The 24293-nt window shown below is 42.6% G+C and overlaps 1 protein-coding gene across 2 annotated transcripts in view; it reads right to left on the bottom strand.

Annotated features, from left to right (window-relative positions):
• The window catches only part of CEP170 (centrosomal protein 170), a 233486-nt gene that overhangs the window by 123538 nt on the left and 85655 nt on the right, over positions 1 to 24293 (bottom strand). For both annotated transcript variants that reach the window (XM_075596838.1, XM_075596837.1), the window contains 2 exons: positions 23384 to 23866; positions 7898 to 8523 (listed from right to left, as the gene is read on the bottom strand). In XM_075596838.1, coding sequence (XP_075452953.1) covers positions 7898 to 8523; positions 23384 to 23866 — 1109 coding nt within the window. The remainder of the gene's footprint in view (positions 1 to 7897; positions 8524 to 23383; positions 23867 to 24293) is intronic.

Genomic DNA, 24293 nt, shown 5'->3' with positions numbered 1-24293 from the left:
TTTTCAAGTTTAGAAATTTGATTTTTCATATGAGTTCTATTGCCAATTGGGACAGAGTTATCTTTGCTAAACCGCTCTGCAAAGGCATTACGTCTAAGGTTGCGCTTATAGTGCCGGCTACGGATGACGTCTACCGTCTCCGTAGCCCAAGCGAAAGTTGTAATTTGAGTTTGGGAGACGTCTCTTGCTACAAGGGGAGTGATGGAAGGCAGAGGGGCAGGGACAAGAGCAAGGGGGAAGGCTGAAATGGAGAGGAGTTGTAATTTCTGTTTGTATGCTGAATTTACAGTACTTTTAATTACGGGAGAATTTACTATTTTATAGTTGTTCATATAGTGTTTCACTTGACAGACACAGACACACACAGACACACACACAGACATACACACAATCAGGGCCAACAAAAATCATGGGGCCCAGGACAAATGAAAGGAGCAGGGCCCCCCACCCAAACCATAGCGCACCTACTACGGAAAAACAAATTTTAGCACACAACTTTTACTTAACCCCCAATACATATAAAAATACACCCCCAATAATAAAACGTTGTACCCGGTGCCGGGTCTCTCGGCAGCGCCGGAAGTCAGCTGGGCTAAGCTTCTGGCATGAGAGGGAGGCCCGGCATGCGCACGAGCAGCCATTGTGGGACTGAGAGGTGTCTGCAGCAGGGCAGGGCCGGCAGCAACTGCTGTGACCTGCAGCCGGGCCCCTGCCACCGCCAGCTCCCCGCAGTCCCACCAGCCACTACCCCCACCACCAGCCACCCCCCCCACCACCGGCCCCCCATACAACCAGACCGCCCACCCCCACCACCGCCCCCCCCCACTACACACCCCCCCCACCACCACCACACCGCCCCCCACCACCACACCGCCCCCACCCACCGGCACACAACCCCCCCCCCCCTGTAGCCACCAGCCCGACCTGAGAGAATCCTCGAGGTAAGCCTGATTTTTATATGTATTGGGGGTGTATTTTATATATGTATGGGGGGGGCGTTGGGGTATTTTTTAGATGTATTGGAGGGGTTGGGGTATTTTTCAGACATATTGGGGGTTGGGGTATATTTGTAGATGTATTGGGGGGGGAGTGGGGTATATTTGTAGATGTATTGGGGGAGTGGGGTACATTTGTAGATGTATTGGGGGGAGTGGGGTATATTTGTAGATGTATTGGGGGAGTGGGGTACATTTGTAGATGTATTGGGGGGAGTGGGGTATATTTGTAGATGTATTGGGGGGAGTGAGGTATATTTGTAGATGTATTGGGGGGGAGTGGGGTATATTTGTAGATGTATTGGGGGAGTGGGGTACATTTGTAGATGTATTGGGGGGAGTGGGGTATATTTGTAGATGTATTGGGGGGAGTGAGGTATATTTGTAGATGTATTGGGGGGGAGTGGGGTATATTTTTAGATGTATTGGGGGGTGGGGTTTGTTTTTATATGTATTGGGGGGTTAAGTAAAAGTTACGCGTTAAAAAAATATTTCCGTGGTAGGTGCGCTATGGGTTGGGGGGGGTAGGGGGGGCTGCTCCTTTCATTTGTCCTGGGCCCCATGATTTCTGTTGGCAGCCCTGATCTCTCACACACACAATCACACTCAATCAATCTCACACAATCCCGCACAAAATCCCAGACACACACAATCACACTCACACAATCCCACACACAATCCCACAACCCCCGTCTCCCTGCACTCACACACAGACACATTCCCCCTCTCCATGCATCAGAAACTATCTATCTGATTGGTTACAGCCTGTCACATGATGAGACCGTCTCTGTAAAAATCAAATTCTACCGACTACAGAGATTCACGTCGCTCCGTCGCGCCTACTACAAGCGCATGCTACAGACTCAATGGATTTGTTTTGAAGCGACGTCGCGTCGCCAGCACTATAAGCGCAGCCTAAGATGACGACCAGTACACGATTTCAACATGTTATACTTATGTCTAACACTAACTATAACAAAAATATTAATATATAATGCGAAAATAAAACTGATTAGGTCTAAATCCGTGCTGCCAGTGGGGTTAAGAACAATATAAACAGGGGGAAAACAGCGCTCAGATAAAGAATAGTGAATAAACAAATTGGAGTGTATAGATAAAGTGGTGATTATATGAATAATATATAAAGAAAATCGCACAAAACTACAAAATAATGAGATTGATTTGAGCCTACATTTATTCGCATTAACCCTTTCCGGAGTTACGAGACTGTTATAACCAACTCCACACTGATGAGACCCATTAAGGTCGAAACAGTCTGTGGGTGGGTTTCCTGTCTTGCCTTCAAATACTTTCTGAACAAGCTCCTCACCCATACCACATGTAGCACATATCATCTGAGATCTGACTCCAAAAGACTGCTCATGGTCCCAAGTTTCAGCAAAGTATCCGGACGCTCCTCCTTCTCTTACTGTGCACCCCAAAACTGGAACAATCTACCGGAGACTCTCACAGCCACCACCAGTCTAAGTTCATTCAAAACTAAAACTGTCTCACATTTTAATCTTGTCTGTAACGGTTACATACGCCTATAACATATACAGCTAAACCCCGTTATAACGCGCCTCGCTATACCGCGATTCGGTTATAACGCGGTTTTCCCGTGGCTCCCGTTTAAAAAAAAAAAAAAAAAAAAAAAAAACACTGCACACACACTGACACACTGCACACACACTGCTCATTGCTCACACTGCACACACACTGCTCATTGCACACACTGCACACACTGCTCACACTGACACACTGCACACACACTCACTGCACACAGCTCTCACAATACACTCACATGTCAGCAGCCCACCCCCCCTCACATGTCAGCAGCCCACCAGCCCGTTTTTCACATGTCACACACACACACACACACACACACACCTTATATGGGGTTTCTTACACCCGATTAGATTTACTTATGTAGCCAGGTCCCCCCTGCCTGTCAGCACCCCCCTCACCTCTGCGGCGATCGTGGGTGATTTATGGGGACTTTGCAACAGGCCTTTCAAGTCCCACTAATTGGGGAGAGGGGATGAAATCACCACACTAATCACTGCCACTTAAACTAAAGTGACAGTCTAACCGAAGGCATTTGGACTTTGGCATCTTTATGATCACTGCCGAAATCACTCGATCAAAGCCGGAAGGGTTAAGAACACATCTCGGTGTAACCTGCTGCGCTTTCTCCCAGTGACTGTGTCAACCCCTTCAGCGCTGACACGGTCAGCAACACATTGGTCTGTAATGCATTGCCAACCCCCTCACCCCTGCTGTTAAGGTGACACCGCAACTGGAGAAAATTATCAAGCCAAGGCCACATTATCCCCTCACAGTCAGGGAGATTGTACAATGCGTTGCTAACTCTTTATAAACACTGCACCAATCTCAGATATTAAACAATGATTGTATTGCTTTCTGCGATATCTATATATCAAAATTGAGAAGTGCACGCTCGAGAATGTAGTAGAATAAATATTTTATTAAAAAAAAAAATGCCCACTCATTAATAGAGAGATTAGACAAACATCAGTCATATATAATTGGCAGTTACCAGGAACAATGTGAGGGATCCCACCTCTAGTTAGAGACATAGAAGTACATATACATACACACACACACACACACACATTATATACACACACACACACACATTACACACACACACACACACACACACACACCTAACCTCTTGCAGCAGTAGCAGCAGCAGCAGATCTGGCTGGGAAGACACAGACACACGTTGCCGCGCACCGCAAAACCAGGGGGCTGAGAGGGAGGGGCTGGGAGGGAGGAGGGAGGAGGGATGAATCGCCGCCATTTTTTAAAACTTTTTATTTATTTATTTAATTCACTTCCTTCCCTCCCTCCCGATCAGGCGCGCGGCGGCCATTTTTAAAAAAAAAATTAGCGCGACCCCGTTACTAACGCGGTGGTCTCAGGGTGGACCCCGAGGACCGCGTTATAACGGGGTTTAGCTGTACTATCTCTTAATGTGCATGCAATGTCTTGTATATAATGTATAACCTTGTTCACTTAATGTAACTATGTATTTATAACCATATATCTGTCATCATAACTCTGTGCCCACGACATACCTGAAAACGAGAGGTAACAATGTATTACTTCCTGGTAAAACATTTTATGAATAAATAAATATTAATTTGCTGGCTGTTCTCTGCACCTTTTCTAGTTCTATAATGTTTTCTTTAATGGAGTAGTGGCAAAAGCTAGAAATGGGTGGACTGGTCCAAATCCCCTTCCCGGATTTTCCCAGTTTTTTATTGAAAATACGATCAGAGCATTCGAATCAGATTTCAGATTGTACCAATTTTAATCCACACAATTTAAGATCAATCCATAAAGCTTGGTTTCTCGAATTTTAAATAATCTGATGACGGATTTAACATTACTCTAGTCCATGGACCGTGTTTATAAACAACCCTACTTCGGATTAATCCACCAACTGTAAGGAATCGGGCAACATGTTCCCTCGTTACCTATTGCTCCACACCCCTCCGCGCCGCTTACAGAGCGAGCGCGCACACGGAGGCTTTCTGCAAACACCACGAAGCTTGGCCGCCCCCCGCTCGCGTCGCTCACGCGACGTTCGTGCACCGCTCCCCCAGCTGCGTGGCAACATTCCTATCACTGCTAACACTGCTCACCTGTCTCCTGCATCCTCTGTCCAATCCCTGCTCCCGCAGGGGCTGCGCCTCCACTCCATCTCTCGCACTGATTGCTCCAACCTTGCTACTTAAACCCTGCATGCTCAGTCATTCTTTGCTGAGCATAAACCCTTGTAGCCTTGTGTTCCTGCTTTGCTTTGCCTTGTACCTAACCTATCTTGTCTCCTGTTGATCTCACATGTACGACCAGGCTTGACTATTGGACCCTCTCTGGATAACGACCCCGGCTTGCCTCTGACTACCCGCACTTCTCCATCCCTGACCACGGCTATTGGACACTCAACTATCCTACCGGCTCCAACCCCTGACCACGGCACAACGGATAACGACTACACTGCTGGCTCTGTCCCATGACCTCGGCACGTATCTGAACTAACCCACTCTCTCCAACCCAGATCCGGCTACGTTGACTATCCACTTTCCAGGCGTGCCTACGTTGACTATCCACTTTCCAGGCTTGCCTCCGCTGCTGAGGGTGGGCAGTTCTGTACTTTCCCACCTCAGTACCGGGGTCACGCCTTGTTCATGGTAAGCGCAAGCGTTACACCAACAATATGAACCTGGGGTATAAAATGCCACTCCCAATTCTTGCACACCAATTGTGGTGATATTATGATGATTAAATATTCATATACTGCTATATAATTAATTTATTAGCCGTATAGGAGCATATGCCATCACGTCCAGGCAGGCCACAGCACAGGAATGGACACTTCACACACACACACACACACACACACACACACACACACACACACACACACGGTAATGCTTAAACTACAAGTTTTATTAAATGAATAATGTATGTGTTTGAGCTATAGTACTACAGCAGAAACCGCCCAACCAACCCAAAGCTAAACCTGCAGTGCCTACAACACAATGGCTTCAGCTTGAGGCTACACCACTATTTATCATCATCCCTTTATTATTCAGGTTTTTCTGATTCAGATTCAATTTTCAGCTTCAGATTACTAATCCGACAGGCAGATTTTCAGTGATAGAAAAAAAAATACTAGCTGATTTGACTTTTTGAGGGTGATCCATGGAATTCCCCAGCTCAAAGCAATTGACCAATCCATGTTGGATTGAAATCCGAAGAAAAAAATTGCCAATCTCTACCCAAAACTGTACTCCATATTCCAGTTTTGGTCTTACTAAGGATTTATAATGGCAAAATTATGCTTTCTTCCCTTCCATCCATACCCCGTTCAAGTCAAGATAATATCTTATTTGCCTTTGTAGCTTCTGCTTGACATTGGGCACTATAGCTAAGCCTGCTGCCTACAAGGACTCAAATAATTCGCCATCACGATTGACCCAATTTTGCCCTATTTAATTTGTTAGTAGCCTGTATATTTTTGCTTCCCAGATGCATAACATTCCATTTATGTGTATTAAACCTCATCTGCCATTTACCTGCCAAAGATTCCAGTTTATCCAAGTTCTACGGTAGAGATATTACATCTTGCTATTATTTTATTATCCTAAATTATTTAGTCGTACGCACAGCCTCAAAGTCATTAATAAAAAGTTAAAAAGCAGTGGTCCTACTACCAAACCTTAAGGTACTCCACTTACAACTTTAGCCCAACATGAAAATGTTCCATTTATAAACTCTGCTGTATAACCTTGAAGCAGTTTTCAATCCAGGTGCAAATATTTTTACCCAGACAATTTCCTTTATTTTGTACACTAACCTCTTTTGTGGCATCATATCAAAAGCATTAGCAAAATCTAAATAGACTCGATCAACTGCATTTCCCTGGTCTAAATTCCTACTTACCCAAGAAGGTTCGTTTGGCATGACTTATCTCTCAAAAATCCATGCTGACCATTACTAATAATGTTGTTATCCATTAGCTATTCCTGAATATTGTTCCTTACTAAGGCTTCAAGTAGCTTCCCCATTGTTGATGTCTGGCTTAGAGGTCTGTAATGCTCTGGTTGTGATCAAGCTCCCTTTTTAAATATAAGCAACATGTCTGCTTTACACCAATCTTGTGGTACTGAGCCTGTGGAAATTGAGTCCTTAAATATAATGGTTTGGCTATTACTGAACTTGGCTCCTTAAGAACGCTTGAGTGCATGCCATCATGCCAGGTGCTTTCTTTACCTTAATTTTATTAAGCCGCCTTTGCACTTCTGCCTGTTAACAAAATGTTAGTTAATATTGAGGTTGTGGCCTCCTCCTGCTGCAATATGTTTGCAATTGACTACTCTTTGGAACATACAGGGGGAAATCATGCATTTATTAATATCTCTGCCTTCTCCTTACAGTATCTCCAAAAAAGTGCCTTCCCATTTCCCACTGTAAGAGTCCTATATTCTCTTTTCCTATTAATTTGTATAAATAGCTTTTTAGAGTTGATCTTACTTTCTATTGCAATCTTTTAATTTAAATTTTTTTGCAAATTTGCTTGCCATATGGCAACTTGTTATATTACTTAAAATGATGGTATGATTCCTCTGTCCCATCTAAATGCTTGCCTCTGCCTCTCCACTTCTTTCATTGCCTGTTTATTTAGCCATATTATTATGGCGTAGACTTGTTTCTTTTATATTTATTACCCACCCCAAATGTTTATCTAACAAGGTTTTAAAGAGTGCCCAATTTTCTTCTGTATTTTTTCTTGCAAGAACTTCATCACAATTTATTCTTTACAGGCACCTCAATTTACTCAAATCTGCCTTTCTAAACTTAAGAGTCTTTGTTGATCCTATATTGTATGGATTTTGATAGTTTCTTTCAAATGAGACCATGTTATAATCACGGTTTCCCAAATGTTCCGGGACTTGAATATTTGTTATTGGTTCTACCTTGTTTGATATTACCAACTCCAGTATAATTTCGGTCATGTAAATCTTTAAGTACACCCACAATTCAGTTTCCTTTAGTTGTAATGCTAATATCATCACCCATTATTAAAGTCTCCCAGCTGCAAGTGAGGCAAAAAAAAGGAGCAACAACAACTGCACCATATTTATCAAAGCTAAAATTCCAATTGTATCACGTGACCTTTTCTTTAATAAATCTGGTGCAATTCTTTAGCTCCAATTTTGCCCTGTTTTAGAAGTCGAGAGATTTTGATACATGAGCCCCTAAATCCTTTTGAATTTTAGAAGTCTCAGTAGCGTCAATATTTAGTGTGAACAGATTAAAACATATATTGAGAATGTATCACAATGAAAATTATATAATTATTTTACCTTGTCAATCATGTTACGTGCATCAACCGCCTCCGGATTTGGTTTATCCAATTCAATTGTATAGGTCCCTCTGTCACTCTGATCATCTTCATGGTCCTTGTCAGAAGGTATTTCCAACTCATTAGTCATCACTTGCCTTTGACTTGGCCTATACCCAAGACTCCCTGAGCTTCTTAATAACACATTATGTGAGAAAAGCAATGAGGTACAAGGTTCTTCCGATTTTTGTTTCAGCAACAACTTTGCATGCTGGGTGCTGTGAATAACTCTGTGAGATGAGGAACCAGGTAGGGATAATCCTTTGGGGTCACCAGAAGCAGCTTTTACTTTCTCAATCCTTGACTGAGGAATGGGATAAGGTGCTTCTGGACCTGAAATAGCAGCATTCTGAGTAAAAGAATATGAACGTCTCTTTCTAGGATGGTCATCATCAAAAAACTCTATCATGAAAACGTTTTGACTTGTAGGTTCTTGGAGCGTTCCTGCAGTTTGAGATTTCTGCTCTAGCTTTTTCTGTTGTATATGCCGCTGCCTTAAATGTTCTTCTAAGTTGGTACTCTTGTTCAAACGTTTGTGAGATGCACAGTTTTCATAGTCACTTTGAGTACCATCCTCGTGTTTGTTCCCTGTTAATAAAGCAAAAGAAACCAAACAGGATACCATTAACAAAAATCCATTCAATAGCTGGGTCACGGCTTCAGAAAACCCCAAAATTCTAATTATAGAAAAGTATATTGGATTAACCAGTAAGAGCCGGTAACTTGTGGGGAGGATATACATTTAAGGCGAAAGTAATTTTTATAACAAAATTACAAAAATAACTACAGTCTCTAGTTTAGACCGTTATGTAGAAGCTTATATCACACAGCATAATAGTTCAGACTTTGCATCTGATACTAAAAGTCAAAATAATCCTTGGACATATGTCCAGGAAATATTTGATCAAGAGATAAGTATTCTAAGAAAAGTAATAAAAATATTAAAGGGAAAAGCAGTATGAAGTATGTATGCAGCATGCTTGGCAATGAATGCCAAAATGGAACATTTTGAAATAGCACTTCAAAATTGTAAACGCCCAAACTAAAAATTATGAAAAGGAGATTGACAAATTAGAAAATCAAGTCAAGGTTCTAACAACTCTTAATGAAGTTGTACAGTCCTCACAAGAGGAAAATTGCAAAAATCATAAAATTACCCAAAAGGAGGTAATAGATTGTAAGCAAATATTAATTAATGTAGAAACTGAAAGATCACATAATCAGTGCTTAAAAAGTAATTCAAGATCAAGTTACTGTATTGAAAATGGGCAAATGTATTGATCACACCCCATGTAAACAATAATATTTTCAGCTGCTGCAAACTATCTCTATTTTGAAAGGACAGAAAGCCATAGCAGACAGATTATGATATAATGCCTTCTGCTCCCACATATGACAAGGAAATAGAGAATTGGGATCTAATTAATGGGTAGTGAGCATGGAGATATTTGGGAGGAGGATTCTACTGAATCAAATCTTCATTTACCAATTGACATGGGGGAAATAAATGATGTACAGGCCACAGGGGATTGTGCAATATCAATAGACCCACAGGATATGGTTAATCAAGATTCCAGGGAGATAGATACAGGAAAAACTAATTTCTCTGTGAGAACATGCCTATTCTCCTCTACTAAGGGGAATAAGACACCCAACAATAGTACTTACCCACACAACCCTTAAAAACACTTATGGGGGTAGGTGATTTCATTGGCAAATTAAAGTCAGAGGAACACATCACATCACATGCAGTCAATGTCCAGCAGATATGTGAGTTACTAGGTGTTAGAAATCCAAATGACCAAGTGAAAGTCGTGTAATTAACCATTGAAATGCATATGTGGAGTGCACTACCAGACTTAATCAAAGAGAGCAAGGGTAATTATGAGGAGACAGTGGAGCAATTACAGAAAATGTTACATCCCTCTGCCATAGGTCTCATGGTAGCAAACCAGATTAAACAACAAACTGCAGAGAACAACCGTGATAAAGAGAGAATTAAACTACAGAGCGATAGAGGCACACAGAAAAGGGGGAGGGAAACACTAGCAGGGGGCTTCAACTTCTCTCACCAGAGCCTCCCCCTCCGGGTCCTTTCTGGTGAGAGAAGTTGAAGCCCCCGCCCCCTGCTAGTGTTTCCCTCCCACTTTTCTGTGTGCCTCTATCGCTCTGCACTTGTTCCTCCTCCTCATCCAGTGCCTTCCATGTGCTGCTGCTGCCGCTGCTGCAGCCCCTCCTGCTGCCGAGCCGTCTCCCCCCTGAGACACAGAGAGCAGGGCAAGGCAGGAGAGCTGCTGGACACACGGGGCTGGAGTAGTGGCTGCCGGGCAACCTCCTCCTCCCTGGGCTGGCCCTCCGCCCCCTCTCTTCCTTGGGGACTCCGACTGCTATGTGCCAAAGGTGCAGCAACCCGGTGAAAGAGATCTAAGACTCTGGGAACATGCCGGGTTGGAAGAAGAACATCCCCATATGCCTGCAAGCCGAGCAGGAGCGAGCTGAGCTTCAATAGCATTACTCTGCATGGGGTGTATGGATGTCAAGAGGTGTGGCTAAAAGCATTGCGGTTGATCTGTGTGGAGCGGGCGAAATATATCTAAAGACCCCAATCCAACCCTTTCAGCGATCTAGACCACCAGCTAAAGATACCTTTCAAGGTCTGCCTTCATCTGTTTAGATGTAAGTAGCTAGCAGCGGTGTGGATGAGATCCCCACGACTAGAGGGTACTGCGCAATGGTCTCTTGTCCTCTTTGATTTCAGATATATACCTACCATCGTGAGAAAATCAGGAGGACCACCTGTGAAAATCTACGAACTGTTCCTCTCAGACACAGAATCAGGAACATTATATCAGGTTGGCGTACTTGATAGTGCGCCAAGGACTTTGTTCTCTATATTTTCAAACTGCAGAGAACCCCTTAGTCTGTGCCAATAAATTATGGGCTGCATATCGCACTGGTAGTGGAAAGAATGGAAGCAGAAATGGTCACGAATATAAAAATCTGCATTCTTTAATCAAAGCCAAATGTGATTATCTCATAGACCCTAGGAAACATAGCTATAAGAAAATTATTGGGTCTTTTCAGGCAATTCAGACACACATGCAGCAACAATTAAAAGAAAGAGGAAAATCCTTTCACTAGAAGAGTTGCTGCTTTTCAGTGCAATCCCACAACAATAGAAGATCAACACCCTCCAGGTGAAAGAAACACAACATAAAATCCTAACTGGGATAAAGGACCCAGAGGTAAAACATTCAGTGGTAGACCCACATTTAGGAATAGGGGGAGGGAACATTATAATACACATGAATACAAAGAACAACAAACATCACAGTATGTCCCCAGTTAGGCCAGTAATATAGTGGGCGAGCGCGCCTGTGCGAACACTCGTGCACGTGACGCACACTTTTTGTGTGTACGGTCCGTGCTGCTGTGAGCAACAGGCTTGGAATGTACTGTGTGTCACTGTGTGTTTGTGTGTCACTGGTGAAGCTGTGTGTGTATGTATATGTGTGTGTGTATATCATATAATAAAGAACAAAAGGCACTCCGTCTGGGAAATAGGGTGGGTGCAAATGCGGTATGGTACAAATAGGCAATACGATACCGTATGATGACGAATATCAGAGGCAGCACTCCAAATGGTTGTCAAAAGAATATATTGTATAAACAAGACATCATTCCAACGTTTCGGTCCGCGTGCGGGACCTTTATCAAGGTGATGTGATAATCCGGAGCTTTGGGAACCACTGAGTGCTGACACGGAGGGTCCTGGCAGACTGCAGAAACCGAGTATCCGTAGTAGCTTCTTCCGCCCTTACCCGAGTCGTCACTGGAAGTGACGTCGGTGTGATGTATGCGGAAACGCACGATGCAGCAGTAGCAGACGGCGTACACACCATGTGTACCAGCAGTTCTCTCCATTGTACGATTACACATTTGAAAATGTGAGTGGATATTAATATGTTTTAATAGATGTAATAGACCTTATTTCTACATACTATACCATTGTGCGTCTTTCTTTCTTATCCCTATCCCTGGGAGGGAGGTAATAGGTGTTACCACAAACACAGCTTACCATTCAAGATACAAAATCTATATACAGCCATCGTTCAGAGATTCCTTGCAAAGGGCTCCTATCAGAGAGAGATGAGTCTCTGATATGTCTTCCATTTTCAGAAGAAATATGTGAGTGGGACTGACACACTATTGTTTTGGATACACCTTGACTTTATTGAGAAACTGTACATAATACCGCGCTCCTCCCTATAGAAGTTTGCTGCAGGTAAAAAGATAGGCCTTACATATAGAAAAACAAAAAGAACGATTCCTGCGCTCCTACCAATTAGGCTAAGATAAAATAATATTCTCATGAAAAAGGGTATTTGGTTAAACCAAATACCCTTTTTCATGAGAATATTATTTTATCTTAGCCTAATTGGTAGGAGCGCAGGAATCGTTCTTTTTGTTTTTCTATATGTAAGGCCTATCTTTTTACCTGCAGCAAACTTCTATAGGGAGGAGCGCGGTATTATGTACAGTTGCTCACTAATATTAGGCAATCCTTTTCCTTGCTGCATACTACCATAGGGCATTTTAAATTTAGTATCTCTGAAACGTCATAGGGGTAGGTTTAAATGCTCATCTGCTTTATATAGCAGTTACTGAGCCCCTACCACTTTTCCAATTAGTGCAGGTATATTACACCCTAGTGTCAGTCTGGACATCACTCTCCATTGAATGGTGGGTGAATGTGTAAGGCCCGGGCCATAGAGGGGGGGAGCCGGGCTGAACCGCGCGAACGCTGAGGCTCGCCTGCAGAAGCTGTGCGATTCCACACACATACAGGCGAGCCAGCGTCCGCGATCGGAGGTTGGGGGAGACTGAGGGAGGCGGGGCAGTGACGTCGCTGGGCCAATCGCCCGCGACGCACTGACGTCGACGTCACGGCGCCGTGACGTTGACGCAGCCCCACTCTCATTGGTTTTCAGCCGACAGCGCGCTGAAAAACAGCTTGGCGCTCGGCTGAAAACTCCAAAGCCTCCGCACGCCTGCGGACGCTCGCGCGAGCCCCCTCTCAAGGCATCCTCATTGAGGATGCAGGGGCTCAGCGCTGAGCGTCCGCAAGCCTCAGCACGGCCTGTCCTTGTATGGACTCGGCCTAAGGCTGACAGAGAGATGTATATGTGTAAGTTGTACTATATTCACACCAGGGAATTTGTGCACCCTGATTACCTTTATAGCAAAGGTAAGTATGATACTGGCATTAGCCAGATTTTAATTGCACTACTCACATAAGCTTATGCTTTATTTAACCCCTTCAGGGCTCTAACACTTTTTTCACTAGTCCATGGGACAATTATTACATATATATACAGTATAGTGTAGGTACCTGCATTAAACGGGTTGCCTTGACGTGGCATGCAGGCTTACAAATGCTTTGGCCAAAGGGTTTAACCAAATACCCTTTTTCATGAGAATATTATTTTATCTTAGCCTAATTGGTAGGAGCGCAGGAATCGACCTTGACTTTATTGTCTGCACCATTATATTTTTCTTACTTTTCCACATATCGCATCTGAGATCTGCAGCGCTCCCCTTACCTGGAAGACGACGCATTACATTTTGGACCTGGACAGTCCACTCTAAGGGTGTAGAGCTGCTGCATTATATATTATTTTGTTCACTATAGTCACAGTTTATTCACATTGTGGTGGTAGATATTGTCATAATATATTTTTTTAGATTTATTTCACTTGTATTTGGGTGACTAAGACAGCAGATACATGCTTGCAGTGAAAACTCACAGGAAAAGGCAGACAACTCGCATACATGGCAGCCTGACACACCAAATGGTGACTCATGACAATCACAGGCCCCAACACTCAGAGCATCTTAGATAGGTGTGGGCGCCCGCAAGTAATTCAAAGTGGGGGTATGTCAGTTACGCAGCCTGTAGCACTAGTGCCTCTCCCAAATGAAACTGGGAAACTTGGGTCTGATTTTCTGGTTCCCAATGTATGCTGGATTTGAAGAACCTATTTTTTCAGACTGTCCCCAGCACAGATGACAGGATGGTGGTTATTCCAGACTCACATTCAATAGCCGCCATAAAACCTAGCAATGCCGAATATGATTTATTCCAGATTATTGCCGCTGATTGGGACAAGCATCTGTTAAGAGTCTGTGCTTGAGAGACACTGTGAAGCATTTGCGGAGCAAAAACATGACTGTGGTAGAGTTGACACCTTGATAGACATGACTGCTATTGTTCCTGATCCACAGAAACAATATAGATTCCAAAAGGAAGCTGTCAGATTTATAAAAGAGACCATTCACTCACTCCTGAGCAAAATGACATTGCTGACTATTTGGCAAAAACAAGGAGCTCAAGGGGTAGAGAATAGGAAAATCCCACAGATTAATGAAAATTTGTGCTCCATGAGTTGTGCCATAACAAGGCCCTAACAATGTCCCAGACATTTCAGCATTTCTGAAAAGCAATCTCAGAACCCTTAGCTCAAAAGAAATTCAATACTAATTATTTTCTATTTCTTGCTTTCTTCCTTTATTTCTTATTATTATTCATATATACTACAGGACAATGAAGGCCATCATTATGATAATCTTCATGCACATGAGCATCGGCATCATCGGTGATCCCTTTCTTGGTATCCGGGTAGAGCAGAATCCAGTCCAATGTGATATGAGAGTCAATCCTTCTCCCTATCTCACCATTTGGAACAAAGTGATGAAAACGTGTCCTGGTGGGGTCAAGCTGACAAGCCCAACAACACAAGATGGACCCTCCAGTGGACTCACTGCAACATCCCTCCCTGGGACTTTATATAATAATGTGCAATTTATTCATGTGCCTGTCGCCGTAAATATATCAAAATGGAACATGGCAGAATTTGGTTCTTGTATGCAAACTAATGTGTCATTATTTTTATACTTCCATATTAGTAGATTTAGTTGCATCTCATGCAAGTAGAACTCAAAACCCTTTTTCAGGACAAGACATCCCGCACCAAAAAGGTATTTTAAGATTCAGAAAATTGCAGAGTGTAGACAGCATCATTGAGCCATACCCGGACATTTTGTATCCGGTATGTCAATTTGGAATAAGGCCGAGTCCATGGTCCCTGCTGGCGTGCTGAGGCGCGCTGAGGCGCAGGGAAAGTGGGTGCTTTCCCTGGCCTTGCGGTTGCTTACCGCAAGCGCTCTCAGCAGCCGTCAGGGGGCGGTCCGGGGGCGGGCGCGTTACTGGCCGGGGGCGGGCCAGTGACGTCACGGAGCTGGTTCGCCCTCATTGGGCGAACCGCTCACGTGACCGGCCTGTCTCGCCGGCAAGCGGGGGAATTTTAAATTCCCCCAAGACCTGCGCTTCCGCAAGCGCGCGGAAGCGCAGGTGAGCCCCTACTAAAGCCGCTCTAATTGCGGCAGTAGGGGCTCCATGCTGAGCGGGAGCGCGCGTCAGCACGCTTCCGCAAGCACGCAGCAAACATGTCCGGGGCCTAAGGCTGATCAAGAGGCAATTCGTAAACATATTGCCAATTTTGAACAGGAAGAGGGCCAACATTTCTTGAAACCAATCCTACAGGGTATTGAGAATCTAACTGATGAGGAAAGATTTACAGTGTACAACATGCATGATATAGGCAAGCATTTTTCTATTGCCCAGGCCAAAATGAACGCAGTGATAGAGGTTAATAACAGGAAGGTCAGCGATAACCATGTTGGTAAGGAAATAATTTGCAACACATATGGCAGTTTTGTCCTTAATAAAATAAGTGACATCATCAGGGATATACAATCAGGAAAGGTACCAGATATCTAAAAAATAAAGATTTGTCACGATGGTATTGTCATCAGATCTATGGTAACACTGGGGCTTGTAAACCATTGCCAATTTCCACCATTGTGAATTTAGGTAGAGTGACACCACACCCAAATAGAGGTTTGTACCACTGTCATGGAAAGCAATCAGCCTGCTCATATAACGATATCCTGTATGTGTCCTTTTCAATCTCTTTGCCCGACTTAAATCAAGCTGAATCCTTCTTCAATAAACTGGCTACCGTACACTCTATCGGATACTTAGAAGAAGATGTCTACAAGGAGAGGCTGACGCTACCAGAACTTCTAGTACAAGTCGATGGGAACTGGCAGGTACCAAACACAACATGCTGCACCGTTAAGGAGAACAGGTACCTGTGCCGTTGTGATGTCTTTGAAATCAACACTCTAGTCTGAAATGTGGCTTTAATAAAAAAGAGCTGACAGCAATGACGGAGTATAATAGAGTCAAAGACAATGACACGTAGAGACCTCAAAGAAATACTAGAGAGACTGCAACTAGAAAGAAGATCAACTCAAGCTCATTCCCTAATGAAATTGGATGTCCAATACAACTAACAAAGTGTAGAACGCCTATGGTAAAGGTCACATACAACATGGATGGGCTGTACTGCATAGTGACTAATCACAGGGAATACCTGGGGGTCAATCGTGTCTAACACCTAGCCTACATTTTAGTTTTACCCCACGTGAGTCCACTACCATCAGAAACATAGTGATTACACCGATTCCTGTCTTTAAGGACGGTTTACTTTTGGATAGTGAACCGAATGGTCCCAAACCTGAAAACTATACAGGCAAACCCTGGTTTAAGGACACTCGCGAGTAAGGACATATCGCCCAATAGGCAAACAGCATCTCACGCATGCGCCTGTCAGCACGTCCTGAACAGCAATACCAGCTCCCTACCTGTACCGAAGCTGTGCGCAAGCGGGGAGACTATGGAGCCTGTTACAAATGCGTTATTTACATCAGTTATGCATGTATATGATGATTGCAGTACAGTACATGCTTCGATAAGTGGAAAAAAGGCAGTGCTTCACTTGAAGTACATTATCGCTTTACATACATGCTCCGGTCCCATTGTGTACGTTAATGCGGGGTATGCCTGTATTCCTGTATTTGATGTACATATAGATCCACCATTAATAAATTTGCACAATTTATTAGATAGGAAGGAAACACATAGAACGTTAATGAAAATTAGGCATAAGCAATTGCTCTCATAGGTGTGGCCAAGTATATTGTTTTCATGGCCACAATGGGGCGAATGTTACCCAAGCGAATTGCTTTGAGGAATACTTTTGCTGCAGGAATCATAAACTGTCTTGTGAAGTAGATACTGGATCTGCACCTGGATACACATTCCACTGAGGATGCAAGAAGTGAGAAAGTAACAAACAAAAGGTTTATTTACTTAACACCCTGTAAATAAACATTCTTGTGTTTAGTATCAGGGACTTAAAAACAAAACAGGTGTTTCCTGAATTAACATTAAGACCCCAATACACATTCCCCACAGAGATCAAACTACAGGAATTTTTGACCTGTCCACCATTTATGATAGAACAGATATTTCTAGGTTTTCCCAACAACTTCAAAGAAACACACATCATTTAGTTTGAGTATCTTTCCCCAACCACACACATCATTTAGTTTGAGTATCTTTCCCCAACTTTCCCCATCAGAACCTCTTGCATGTTCAGCTATGGTCTTAGAAACACATTTAAACCAGACAGAGTATTAGTTAGTTAGAGGAGACGAGAAAGGAGAGAAGGAAATTTTGGAGAAAGAGCTATTGGAATTCTAATACATCAGAGAAGGTAATTATGATCATAATTCGTGTGCACTTGTAAATGTGTTTTATATCAATGTATGTTTAGGGAGGATGAACTGTATTGTATTATTTTGTTAGGCCTGTAATAAGTACAAACCTTATAAGGAATTATAATTAGTATAACCATGTAATTGTTATATTTTGTTGCTGTTCTAATAAATTACTGTTTATCGAATTGAAGCCTCTCTATCGTGTCAATAACTCTTATAAACCAGGGTGTGCATGTGTTGATCTGTTTCCTATTTGGAACACATATCTACACATCTATTTCCTTAAAATAATAGTTTTGCCCATAGTATTATATTAATTCCTATAAGCCAGCAATACTTTTATAGATTAATACATTATAAATCCATCTTTATTTCTATTGTCTGGGTAAGATTAGACATATAGTCTACCTAGTTAATTATTATAAGCCAGCGATACTCATATACTGTAGATGAATATAAATACATCTATGTTTCCATTTCTGGATAAGGTTAAATATTAATCAGTAACACACTGTGAAACGTTACCGGAGTAAATCCCGATCTAAAGGAGACTTCCTTCAATATAAATTCTTAACACTGCACTTTCCCTTGCCAAGCAAACCTACTTTTCTTCACTCATACAAACTCTGTCCTCTAACACTCAACGCCTATTCACCACCTTTAACTCCAATCTCTGCCCAACTACCCTTGCACTTTCTTCTAGCCTCAAGGGCCAAGAACTCACCGCCTACTTCACAGACAAGATCAAGTCAATCAAAAACATGACATCTCTTCCTGTCAAGCTCCACTTGCTCCTACCTCCCCTCGCAACACCTAAATCAACCCTCAGCTTATTTTACCATGACCGAGGTCTCCGTGCTCCTTTCATAATCTTGCCCTACAACCTGCCCCCTTGAGCCTATTGCCTCACATCTCCTCGGCGCTCTCTCTGGCACACTAATCCCCACCCTAACTAACGTTTTTTAGCCTCACACCTACGGCACATTCACATCTGATCTTAAACATGCACTCATCACGCTCACTCAAAAGATACCCTCTCATGATCCAACCTCCCTCTAACTACTTCCTTATCTCTTCATCCCTTTGCCGCCAAGCTACTTGAGCGATTTGTATACAACAGCCTGGCTCGCTTTCTCTCCTCTAACTCCCTGCTTGACTCTTTGCAAGCTAGTTTCCGCTTTCTACCCTCAACAGACAGCATTAAACAAAGTGATTAATGACCTACACACAGCTAAGTTTAAGGGTCACTTACCAATTATCCTGGATCTCTCTCCTGCTTTTGACACTGTTGATCACCCCCTTCTCCTGAACACTCTCCACTCCATTGGCCTCTGTGATCCAACCTTCTTCTGGTTCATGTTCTACCTATCCTTCACTGTTTAGTTCTCTAGTGTTTCCTAATCTTCCCTCCCTCTCTCTGTTGGGCTCCCATAATGGTCTGTCCTTTGCCTTCTTCTCTTCTTACTCAACACCTCTTCTCTTGGTGGACTAATACAATCTTTTGGCTTTCAGTATCATCTCCATGCCGATGTCACCCAAATTTACCTCTCCCCCTTTCTCCTGTCACAGGTCTCTCTGAAATGTCCTCATGGATGTCCCACTGTTACCTGGAACTTAACATGTCCAAAATAGAACTAGTACTCTTTCCCCCTTCCACTGCCACCCCTATAACCAAACGCTCCCTCACTCTCAATAACACCACAATCTTATCAACACCTCAAACCCGTTTTCTAAGAGTCAATTTAGACTGATCTCTCCTTCATTCCTCACCATCAGTCCCTCAAGAAGTCCTGCTCTTTTCACCTCTGAAATATTGCTAAAATACTCCCTTTTCTCATTCATGATGCAATTAAAAGCCTAATTCAAGCATGCATCTTGTCCAGCCTTAACTACTGCAACCATAGCTGGCATGCCCTTTGTCTACTTATCCTCACACCAATCAATCCAAAATGTTGCTGCCCGACTCATCTGCGTCACTCACTGCTCCACTACGCAAATCCCTACATTGGCTTCCTAAATATGCTAAAATTCAATTTAAAACCCTACAAATGATTTACAAAGCTCTCAATTATGCTGTCCTTTTACATCTCAGCCCACATCCCCAAATACATACCTAACGCCCCCTACATCCGCCTTTTCTCCTGCCACATCACTTCCTCTCATTCCCGCCTACAAGACTTCTCCCGCGATGTCTCCTCTCTCTGGACTTTCCCACGACATACCATGAAACTTTCCACTAGAAGCTTGAAATCCAGAGATTTGCAGTGGAGCACAGCTGAAGAATGGGGCTCTTTGATAAAGGGCTGCATAGCCTGAAACGCGTCAGAGTGTGTTCTGTCTCTCCCCCCCGTTTATACCATGTTTCAATAAATATATATGTTTAACCTTTCACTGCTGGTGCTGGCCCCATTCTTCAGCTGTGCTCCGCTGCAAATCTCTGGATTTCAAGCTTCTGTGTATCTATTCTGCGTGATGCATGCACCTATGGAGAAGGGATCAAGTAAGTGAGTATTGTATCTCCCCATCAATTGATTCAAGGGGAGTTGCAGACCGGTTACAGTGCAGCAGGTAAGAGTTTCTGTTTGTCTTGTGAGGTGCCATTAGGCATTGAATAGTCCCTCACTAAAAGACATTATTTCTTATGACACACTCCTGCATTTGCACTGGGTCCAATACTCCTACAATTGCAATATACCTCTCCGTATCTTGGTCATAAATATATACCATTTATTGGTGCATCTCATCTGCTGAAGCGCTGCTTTTGGGAATCTTTCCCACCTTTCCACTAGGTTTCAGACATTTAAAACCTCCCTGAAATGCTTCCTTGAAAAAGTGATTTATCTGGCTTCCCTCTAACATCCAACTCCCCCCTCCAACACCATAGGGACCATGCTAGGTAACACCCCCACCCTCAAACCTTAATAGGATCAGCTGTTGGGCTGGATCATACTCCAACCTGAGCTATACTCCATCCCACAATGAGCAGCCACTTTACCTTTTATTTCAACACTGTCCCTCATTCCCTCCAGATTGTAATCTCTCAAGAGCAGTGTCCTCATTACCTTGTTTTATCTGTGTGCATGTTTGTCTTTATTTATACTTGTATTCAACTCTTTACGTAATGATCAAATCTCTATACCCCAATTGCACCGTGCTGTGGAATATGTTTACAAATAAACAATAATAAAATATTTGCTGCCAGAGTGAGGCTGATCCAGAGGCCATTTGTTTCTCCGGGACAAGAATACTTGTAAGATAATTTAAGAATGAAATATCTCAGGAATAAGTGCTGCTGTGCAGCCCCAGAGGACTTCTGCTTTCAAATAAGTTAATACAATTTGTGTGTGTAAAGAAAAACAAACACTAGATGAACGCGATCACTAATTAAGATTTAATTAACTATTGGGGTATGTTTCATTGAGCTGAAATCTCATCAATAGAAATTAAGATCTAATTAACTATTGGGGTATGTTTCTGTGAGTTGATAGGCAGATCCCTCCCTTAATTGTTATTCAATTGCAAGTGATCAAAGTACTTAAAACAGATTATCTAGGCTGTGAAGCCATATGCTGTCTAACATCAAAGTGTCATATTTAAAGTGTGTGGCAGAGTTAATTTTGGAGTTGAAATTGGAGGTGAAGATTTGAGGAAGAGCGGGACTCTGCACAACAACTTTGCAACTGTGAGAACTTAACTTTCGAAAAGCTGTGATTCTTTGTACTTTTTCTATCCTCCGGTACCTGGAAAGTCTCTCCTCCTGCATCTCACTATGCCCTCCCTATTGCTTTTTCTGTTTACTGTTTCCTCGCTCCTTTGTGAATGTCTCTGTTCTCTCCAACTTCCCCACTGCACCATTATTTATACACCTCTCTCCCAGCAACTTCTTTACCCTTCAATAAAAAACACCCACACAAATCCTCTATTCGCACCCTCTATCTACTCCTTCCTGCTGCTGGGGATCTCCCTTAAGCCTGAAGCCAGACATACACACCTGATTTCACCCATGCCTCCCTGCCATCTCGTCCCCTGTAAATTATGTTAACCCTCTCATTTTAACACGGACTAACCTCAAAACTTGCCCCACAAATCAAGCACCCCAATAGCCTGCACTCATGATTACTGTCCTACACTCAGTCCCTCCTACCACCCATTGTGACCAAGCACTGCCATCTACAGCACTTATTCCCTCACCTGCTGTCTCTGTAAGTTCCCCATCAAACCTCTTAGATTGTAAACTCTTCAGGGCAGGGATTTCCTTTCCTATTGTCTGATTTTGCTGCACTTATTGTATTATTATAACTCCATGTACTGTATTTTTTGTGAAGCACTCAGTACACTTTTGGCGCTATATAAATAGACATACATATTAAAAACATTAATCATTAACCCTCTTATGTTTCTAGAAAAGCCAAGTGGTTCTAATGTCAAATTCTGTGTTTCTTATTGCTTAGAACAGGGGAGCGCAAACTTTTGTTGCTGCGCCCACTGCCTTTTCTCCTCGGGTGCTCGCGCCCACCCCCCCTTACCTTGAAGTGGCGTCAAATTACGCCGTAGGGTCATGTGATGTCATGTAACCTGCAGCATCATTTGACACGTCACGACCCCGCTGCGTCATTTGACGCTGTGTTGCTATAAACACGGGTGACGCCGGCAGAGTAAAGATAACTTTAGAGTTTCAGAGCCCTGATGCTATCCCCCAGCATTTAATTTAAATGCCTCGGGGAAGAGCGCGGGACCTCTGCAACCGCCCGTGCGCCCCCCAAGACAAATCCAGCACCCCCCACTTTGCGCACCGCTGGCTTAGATCATGCTGTATAAAAGTAATTAATTCTAACAAAATGTATTTAGATATTTTTTGCAAAGTTATGAGTAGATTTTGTCACCATGCAAATGTGACTCCAGATCAGGAAAGTCCCACTTTCGAATGTACTGTAATAAAAAAAATTACCGTGACCTCTGAGCTGAATTCCTTCTGCTTCTCGCTTCATTTTTTTCAACAAGACTCTAGTGAGGTGTAAATTTAATTGTCTTTTATTACTTACCATTAGTATATCACGTGAGAATAGATGAGTGGAGGGCTAAAACGATCCTTCAAAAAATACTAATCCAGTTTGTTATGGTAAACTCTCTTTTGAGGGTCCTACACGCTATTTTGATGTGTTTTGATGAATGTAAGAAACTTTCATGGTAACTTGCGGTTTACTTTTTAGGAGGTTTTTTGTACACATATTGCATAATTGGTAAATGTTGAACTTTAAAAAAAAAAAAAAAAAACATTTATGTAGGAGTAAATGTCAATATATTAAATATAAGTATACTTCCCAGTTAGAATTTAGTGAATGGTTGAATTTGAAGGAACTATATATTTTTTTCAATCTGAACTACTATTGTATGCTGCTACTGTATTTACTGCATATGCAATTTGCAGGAATTACAGATGCAGCCACCAGTATTAGATCACTTACCTTGGAAAATTTGGGGCAATCTCACAGTAAATGCCTCAACATTTCTGTGACATTCCTAATGGCCCATCGGATTAACACAGCAGGGGGGTCCCTGCCGTCCCATTCAAACTGATGGGACTGCAGGGACCTCTGCTTTTTTAATCCGATGGGCCATTAGGAATCTCACAGGAATGTTGAGGTATTTACCTTGAGATGCCTTAGTTTTTACCCAGGCAAGTGATCGGATACTGGTGGCTGCATCTGTAAATCGTAATATTAAAATGCCTGAAGTTAGTATCCATGCAACCATAGATTACCTTTTAGCCTCTTCAAATAAACAGGAACATCGCTTTTAACACTCTTGGAATCTTCCTCAGCTGCTTCTCTCACCAAACGCGGTGGATTATTTTGCGCCAACCAATCAGCTACTTTACTTTCTGCAGCTATCATCTCTGTCTGTAAACCAGTAAACTCTTTGGCACCAGAAGGAGAAAGCTTCTTTGACTTGTGGCGATTGTCCGGAGTAAATTTTGTTACATGGTCCTTAATGGTTACTTTTCCTGGAGTGTTGTCATCAAACTCAATTGTAAATGATGCATGACTTGCACCTAATAAATTTGAACACGGTGTATCCTTTGTTGGTATTTCATGAATTGCATTATCTTCTACTGGTATGTCAGATTGTTGTTGGAATTCTTTGGTGGGAATCTCAAAGTAACTTGGCTCCCTACAAAAAGTATTAAGTGTTTCTTCCTTAGCAGCTGTTGATCGTTCATCTTTCGTCGCATCTTTGCTGTAGCCTAACAAGGAAAAGCAATAAAAAGTCAAGATATTCTACAATTTCAAGAGGATGACTGGATTTGTACGAAACCAAATATGACTAGATAAAGGTACAATAGCACCATCTAAATTACAATGTCCAGATTAACATGTATTACTAACAATTTAAATTCCCACTATTTACCAAAACCAGCATGATCACATGTAAAATGACCAATCTGTCCTTGAAAAGAAAAACTGTTACACAAGTGTAAAAGTATCAAAAAGCAAAATGCAATGTTTTAAACTAAGGAACATAGGAACAGAATAACAGTCACATAGAGCTAACAAGATATATATGTTGGAAATATTTCATAGACCCATATAAAAAGAGAGTAAATTAACATACACACCAAAACAGAATAGTTAATAAACTAAAGCAGGCCTGCACAACTCCATTCCTCAAGG

Source organism: Ascaphus truei, chromosome 4 (genome assembly GCF_040206685.1).
Source record: "Ascaphus truei isolate aAscTru1 chromosome 4, aAscTru1.hap1, whole genome shotgun sequence".
NCBI lineage: Eukaryota > Metazoa > Chordata > Amphibia > Anura > Ascaphidae > Ascaphus > Ascaphus truei.
Note: the sequence above shows the minus strand (reverse complement) of the source record. Positions and strands in the feature narration are given on the sequence as shown.